Raw genomic sequence first — 7,582 nt, 5'->3', positions numbered from 1 at the left:
TCACATATATAGTATATGTGTACATCTGCATGAATAAAGCTTAAAGGTCACATAAATAAATGAAAACTCCCAGGCATGGTGGCACATAACCCTATTCCTAGCACTCAGGAGTCAGAGGCAGGTGGATCTCCGTGAGTTCAGGGCCAGTCTGGTTTACATTGTGAGTTCCAGGCTAGCCAAAGTAATATGGTGAGACCCTGTCTCTAAATAAATATAAACAAATAAATAAATATAAAAGAGGAGCCCCACTGCCCTTCCCCAAGCTGACTCTAGACCCTCAGATTCTGAAGATGAGGGCCAGGTGCCATGTATGTTTCATATTCGAAACCCAGGAGCCTTGGCTGACTTGGGAGCCATTGAGCCCAACAGTAGTAGCTAGCTAGGAAGGAAGTTGCTCCGCAGCTCAAGAGAGTGTCTGGACCATGAGCACTTAGAAGTGCTGTGATGAGGCTAACACCTAAGTAAGGGTCTAGACTCCAAACCTTACCACAGGGCGAGAAAAGTGGTCTTCAGACAGGCCAAGATCCATCACGCGCTCAGAGTAGTGGAACTCAGGCTCCCCAGCGGGCAGCTCAGGCAGAGTCTCTGGAGTGAGAGGACATGAATGAAAGGTGGCCAAAGGTCCGCCTGCTGCCTCTTTCTCCTCATTACCCACGGACGTGGCTGGGCTGGATAGAATTGAGTGTATTGGCCTGCTCTGTCCCTTTAAGAGACAAGCCACGCCCACTCCCTTCCCATCCACTGAGGCAAGCTGATCTTTAGCTTCCAGCCTGAGTCTTTCCCTCCTTTTTTCCATATTCTCTCTCTCTCTCTCTCTCTCTCTCTCTCTCTCTCTCTCTCTCTCTCTCTCTCTCTCTCTCTCTCTCTCTCTCTCTCTCTCTCTCTCTCCTTCTCCCTCTCCCTCCCTTTCCCCCTCTCTCCCTCTCCTCTTTCTCCCTGCCCCCTCCCGCCAGAGGCAGCATCTGTCTCTCCCTTTCCCCCCCACTTCTCCCCTTCCCCCCTCTGATTTTTTTCTCTTTCTCTCTCCTCTTCTCCCCTTTCCCCTCCATAACCCCCTAAAAATATATCCAACCTCATTCTGCCATCATGGTGTGCCTATCTGTCTATCTCTAGCCAGCTCCGTGGCTCCCTGCCAGGAACCAGTCACCTTCAGAGACCTGCAGCGTGGTCTCGTGGCGTGCCCATCCGTCTCTCCTCATGGGACTGGCTGCCCCCTGGAGGTCTCTCACCCACCACGCGCTCCCTGCTTGGGACTCCCTGCCCCTCGTGGCCCATTGCAGCCACTTGGGGAACTGTGCCGTTCCTGCCTGGGGCTGGCAGCTCTCAGGACCCACTACCGCTGCCTGTCGGCACTTCAGGGACCTGCGGCGTGGTCTCAGGACCCGCTGCCCACTGCAGCCACTTTGGGGATCTGCAGCATTTTACTTAAGCCATAACACAGAGGTGTTGGGGTGCTCACAGAAAGGGGGGAGTGGGGACCACTTAGCTGTCTGTTTCTGTCTGGTTGGTGTTTGTAAAGGACTCTGTCTCAATGTGGAGACCAGAAAGCACTAATCAGAATTACAAGTGAAGTTTCTGATCCCCTAGTAGGAAGTCTGACCTTGTGAACCAATACTGGGTATCTCAGAGAGATCCACAAGATAGCATTATGGAACCACCCCAAACTGGGTGTGGCCATACAACTGCCTGAGATCCCAGCAGCTGAGAAGCTGGAACAGAGTCACCAGTTTCAGGCCAGCCTTGGCTATAGAGAGAGACCTGGTCTCTCAATAAACAAACAAACGAATAATCCCAATTTCTAAGGCAGACGCTTCCTGTGTGACTGACTGATGAGACACCACCAACTGCCTACATCAGAAAATTCATGAAGTCCTGTGTGAACTTTAGGCCACCCTGACAACCGCTCTGATCCCAACACTCTAACTACTTTATCCAAAATGACTGTCCTCGTCCCTTTCTGACCCCAAGGAGGTGCGGGTCTATCCACAGACATTCCACCCACTGGACTCTTCTCCCGAGACCTTAGCTCTGAGTTTGCTCAAGGGTTCACTAAGAACATACAGTGTGAGGACCTGGGACTCAACGGTGATTCTCCAGACTCAGATCCCTGCCATCTAGAGATTGTTTATTCTGGTAAGGAAAACAAAGGAGAACCTCAGAGCAGGTGGGAAGGGACTATGCCCACCCCATGGGAAGGTCCATGTGCAGAAAGAGTGCTAGGGCTGGTCTAAGGTGTCACCAGTGCTCACCTTCAGAAGTGACTTCTTGGGCCTTCCCACTGGGTTCCTGTTCATGTTGCCTTGGTCCAAGTGGCTTGTTGAAAGGGTTGAGGTGGGCCTGCCGGAACCGAGCCAACTTCTCATCATATTCCATAGCATCCCACCTGCGGGGCCCAGCAGGGCTGAGATGAGTGTCCGGGCGTGCCATGACCCATCATCCCTCTTCTCCAGGGCCCTCTCTCCCTTCTCAGAGGCTGGGGGATAGTGCAGGGCAACTCCACAAAGCAGCCTCAATCCTTATCCTCCCCACAGGCCACCTCAGCTCCCCTAACCAGGCTCTACAGATAGTGTTCTCTCAGGAGAAACCCCAGTGATGAGGGCTGGCCCAGGGTATTCCAGCGTGCCAGATGCAAAGTCTAGAATCCGAGGCCCTGCTCCTATGCAGGGGCTCCTTCGGCCCCAGATGCTGGAGGGCTCCAGCCCCGGAGCTACTGAGTAGGCTCTTTGCTAGGCCTCAAATGGCAAATTTCTCACAAGACCCCAATCCAGCCAGGCCCTTGCTACTAGCCTGTTCCTAGGAGAGTCACCTCTTGGGACTGGATCTTCCTTCCTGTCCCCTTACTTGAGGTGTCCCATATAAAGCAGAGACCCAAGAACATCAGCCCTGCTAGAGTGTTTGCCAGTGAATTCTCTGAAGCCAAATCCAAGGCCCATCCTTGTCCTGCTACTGGCAGAGTGACCTAGGCACTCTTCCCTGGTCCCAGCAATGCATCTAGGTTCCAGTATAGGCTTGAACCTCTTGGGCCTGTGTTCCAGTCCTGCCTTAGAACCACGTGGTCTGAGTTGTTCCTATAGCTCCCCCCCCCCCCCCCCCGCATCCTACATAGCAGGAAAGTGTTTAGCTTCCCACTTGTCCGAAGTCAAGATCACTAGGCTCTTCCCCCTCCTTAGAGCTTAGCCTACACTGGGAACACAAAGCTGGTGGCTCCTGGCAAAAAGGGAGGGGCTGTATCCGAATAAAACAGAAGCAGCCTGAATGCAGTCCTCCACTTATCTAGGTAGGCCTCATTCCCTAGCCTCTCTTGGCCTGTTTCCTCGCCCAGAGGTGGGTCAAGGTGGGTGAAATTAGTTCACAGGCACTCAGCACGACAGGCACCTGTGTCACTCACCTTTAATCCCAACACTTGGGAGGCAGAGGCAGGTGGATCTCTGTGAGTTCAAGGTCAGCCTGGTCTACTAGAGCTAGTTCCAAGACAGGATCCAAAGCTACAGAGAAACCCTGCCTCAGAAAACCAAAACAATTTGTGACTCTTTCCCTGCTCTTCCACTTGGAGGTGAAAGTCCGAGAGTGGCTGGTCCTTCCTCACTGTGTGGAGTGGGAACCAGCACCTGCAGGGGTCCTCTCCAGAGCCAGGTGCCCCAAAGGCCGAGTTCTACTGGCTTCGCCTCTGTCCAGGGAGGAGGCCAGAGTGATAAGAGCTACCAGCTGCCAACAGAAGGCCGAAGGCAGTGTGATTGTCAATCTATGGGTCTTGACCCCTTGGGGGTGGTGGGGTCACATATCAGATATCCTGCATATCAGATTATACATTATGGTTCATAACAGTGACAAAATTATAGCTATGAAGTAGCAACAAAAATAATTTTATGGTTTTGGGGGTCACCATGAAAGACTTTAAGACAATCCTGAAGCCATTTTTGACAATTCTGAATCCTCTCAGCCTCTGTGCCATAGTGCTTCCCCTCCTCCCCTGGGAACCAAGGACCTAACAGCTACACTCGCACGTACTCAGTTCCTGAACAATTACCCATATACGTATGTCTTGATTCGGTCCCCCGGGAAACGGGGTCAAAATGACCTCTTACCTCATCTGATCTGGCAACAGCTCTCCAGTCAATTATTGGTAATAGCCCTTTCGAATAAGCCAATCAGAATAGTCAAAGAACAACCCCCCTTGCTTCTGTGGCTCCTTTAAAAGTAGACTGTACCAGCTATTCGAGGTCTCTCGGCTTCCCTAATGCTGAGGGACCCTGTCATGACAGAATTAATAAAATCCTCATGCTTTTGCATCGGCTGTGGTGTATGAGGTGGTCTCTGGGAGAGACTCCTTCTCGGTGTTTGGACGCTAGAGTTCAACAACCACAACATGAGGAACTGTATTCAAGGGCCAAAATGTTAGGAAGGTTGAGAACCATTGGCCTAAGGGAACTCAGGTGCCCTGGGCTGATGACTTTGGGTAAGTCACACAGTGTGCTACAGTCAGGGGTCCCCAACTAAGGCCCAGCACCTCCCAAGAGTCCTAAGGAGTAGCCAGAGTGCAGGAGAGATTCAGCTACCCCCGCGTTCACTCACCCTTTCATCCTGAGTGAGGAGTCGTCATTGTGACATGATTTCCCAGTCTTCCCTGCACCCGGGCATGGTAATACGACTATGCTCTGATCAATAGGACGTGAGCAGAAAACGATCACTCGGGACTTCTCAGAACTGTTCTTCCGCCCTTCCTCCTCCGTCTGGAATGCAGATGTAAGGGGTGAAGCTGGCACAAGCACCTTGAGCTATGACAGGAGCCGCAAATGAGGACTGCCAAGTAACACGACCTAAAGCAATTCCATCTAGCTTAGAATTGCTCACCACCAGCTTTCAGCCAAGTACGGCAGAAACAAACCTGTTTAGATCACTGCTACCGGAAGGGAGAGTTCTTGTGGCCAAAATAGAGTCTAATAGATGGCCCCAGTCCCCTCATATGGCTAAGATGAACAGCCTCGATATGAATGCTGGCTCTGCCAGCCCCACAGCCTTTCTCTGCTCCCAATGTTCATGTCTCAAAAAAGGAATTATAATAGTACCACGCAGGGTTAGGCAGTAAATAGGGACAATCATGGGGGAAAGAGACAGACTCTCCGCCCTTCATCTGTAAAGCCTGCTGTTCACCCAGTTCCTCCACCCCTGTTAGCGCTCTGCAGATGCACCCACTGGCCATCCTCTTACTGCAAGAGAAAACTCCACCGGGCATGGGATAGGACAGGAGCCCTGCAAGGACAAACTGGCCGTCTATCTCCATCTTACACGGGAAAATTCCCTTCAACAACAAGAAAGACATTTCTTTAAAAATGAGAAACCCTGTCTCAAAAAAACAAAACACTAAAGCAAATCTATGTACACATATTGGGCAGGCAGAGGCAGGCAGATGTCTGTGAATTCCAAGGCCAGCCTGTGAGTTCCAGGCTAACCAAGGCTACACAGTGAGACTCTGTCTCACAATAAAATAAAATAAATTATATTCTTAGGAAGTGGAAGCAGATGGATCTCTATGAGTTCAAGGCCAGCCTGTATTATATAACAAGTAGCAGGTGAGCCAAAGAAACACGGTGCGGCCCTGTTTTAAAACGAAGAAAGTCTCGTGACTAACAAATCCTATATCCCGCCCCCAACAAACAAACAAAAATAATAAAATGCCTTCATTTTTCTCTGCAGGCAGCATAAGCTTTCTCTCCAACTCTCCCCTTGGAATTAAAACATCTGCCTAACAGTTCACATATAGGCTGGTTCATTTCTGTAACCACTAAGACAACCTCCATAGGATCTAGTGTGAAGATTGTTATAACAATTAAATTTATTAATAAAAAGTCCCAAGCTGGATTGCGGTGGCACACACCTTTGATTCCAGCACTCTGGAAGCAGAGGCAGGCATATCTCTGTGAGTTCGAGGCCAGTGTGGTCTACAAAGTGAGTCCCAGGGCAGCTAGAGCTGTTACACAGAGAAACACTGTTTTTGAAAAACCAAAATAATAATAATAATAATAAATGAATCAATATATGGCCCTAATCTCTTGGCTGGAAGTCGGGGAGTAGTCCAAGGTAGAGAGGAAGGATGAGGGTGTAGTTTGGTAACACCAGAAACCGGAGTTGCAGCTGAGCAGTACTGATATTCTGAGGTCAGCCCAATCTAAAAGGAACTGGGTGGAGGATGCAGGAGTCACGCCCAGAAGCCTACCCTGGAAACCTCCTCATATTTTAGAATACAGTCAGAGAGGCAAAAAGACCTTGGCAAGAATACTTGTCAGCAACTCTCCTCTGGGCGACTCTCTCCAAGAAAAAAGGTCCCCTTACCCAATTCTGATTGGCACCGCCAACCACCTGATCTGGAACAAAAGCGGGGGATGAATTAAGCAACGGAGTCATTTGACCTGTCTGCCTAGTTTGTCTGGAACCAGTCTGGAGAATCATATTGCCCGGACAACTGAGAACAAAGAGACAACATCCTGGCGTTGGCTGCTGGAAGCAACAGCTGGCTTTGAGTATGACACCATCTCCTATTCCCCCACCCATCTCACAGAGTCCTGCACCCAGAATTCATGGTTCGCCTGAAGAAAGGGGAAAACACAAAACAAAACCCTATTCCATCAAGTCCCTGCAGAGCCCTCTCCTAAAGCTGATGATAACAGTTGAAACCCTTGGAGTAAAGCTCGAGGTTCTACGGACGCATCAGAAGTACTAGGCGGAAATTCAGGGCGTGTTTCTGATATCAAGAGCCGGCATCCCATGTGTTACCGTGGGTTCAGCCACAAAAAAAGTGAGAGTACAAGGACCACAGAAGGCCCTGGGAAGGGACAAGGTAGATCCTATCTGATCATATCTGTAACAAGGATGGACGAGAAATACGGGCCAATCGGAGCCAGGGTTAACCATTCTCAACTACCCAAGCAGGTGCAGCGAAGCCACCCCAGAAGCGCACCTCACACTTCTACCCATTACAAAATGAATTCATTCTGAGGATGCTCCTGTTCTCACTGGGGCAGCTCTGTAAGACATTCCTCACCTATTTCATAGCTGTGAAACCGAAAGCTCAGAAAAGGCCAATATCGCAAGAGGGCTAACAGTCCTGTGGTGCTTGGCTCCGGAGCCTCACACACAGCCTCTGACGGCCTCCCGGGGGTTGAAGGGGAGGGGGTCCCCATCAGTGGATGCTAAGCTCTGCCCCACGTAATGCGGGGACCAATGAGGTCACCAAGGCCTTGCTCACAGCGGAGAGCCAGCAGGCGGCAGCCTGGAGCTGGACGTCTAGCTTGAGGCCTCTGCCAGTTCTGCGCCCTTGGTGCGCGCGACAGAAACCGGATTCTGGGTTCCGGCAAGTGGTGACCGCGTGCCGAGATCTGTACCCTCGCCTGCTTCCCCACAAAACCCACCAGTCGCCTGCAGAGCCCGCTCCGCCGCTTACCTGGCTGCCGCTACATTGTACCGGACCGGCTGGCTACACTGTACTCCGTTGCGGCTGCTACACTGTACCGGCTCCGCCGCCCGCTGCTGCCGCCTCCGGCCAGGAGGTTCATGACACCGGTTGTGCCTCTGGCTCACTTGATGT

General features: G+C 51.1%; 1 protein-coding gene across 1 annotated transcript in view; it reads right to left on the bottom strand.

The window, feature by feature from the left end:
* Window positions 1-7,582, bottom strand: part of Def8 (differentially expressed in FDCP 8 homolog) — a 19,686-nt gene extending 12,104 nt beyond the window's left edge. The window contains exons 1-4 of the mRNA XM_050165121.1: window positions 7,439-7,582; window positions 4,573-4,730; window positions 2,250-2,383; window positions 488-585 (exon numbers count right to left, since the gene is read on the bottom strand). Of these exons, the coding sequence (XP_050021078.1) occupies window positions 488-585; window positions 2,250-2,383; window positions 4,573-4,580 (240 nt within the window). The 5' untranslated portion in view covers window positions 4,581-4,730; window positions 7,439-7,582. The remainder of the gene's footprint in view (window positions 1-487; window positions 586-2,249; window positions 2,384-4,572; window positions 4,731-7,438) is intronic.

Source organism: Alexandromys fortis, unplaced genomic scaffold (assembly GCF_014885135.2).
Source record: "Alexandromys fortis isolate MF-2015 unplaced genomic scaffold, M_Fortis_MF-2015_v1.1 scaffold_165, whole genome shotgun sequence".
NCBI classification, from domain to species: Eukaryota; Metazoa; Chordata; class Mammalia; order Rodentia; family Cricetidae; genus Alexandromys; species Alexandromys fortis.
The sequence above is the reverse complement of the archived record's forward strand: the minus strand, read 5'-3'. Positions and strand labels throughout refer to the sequence as shown.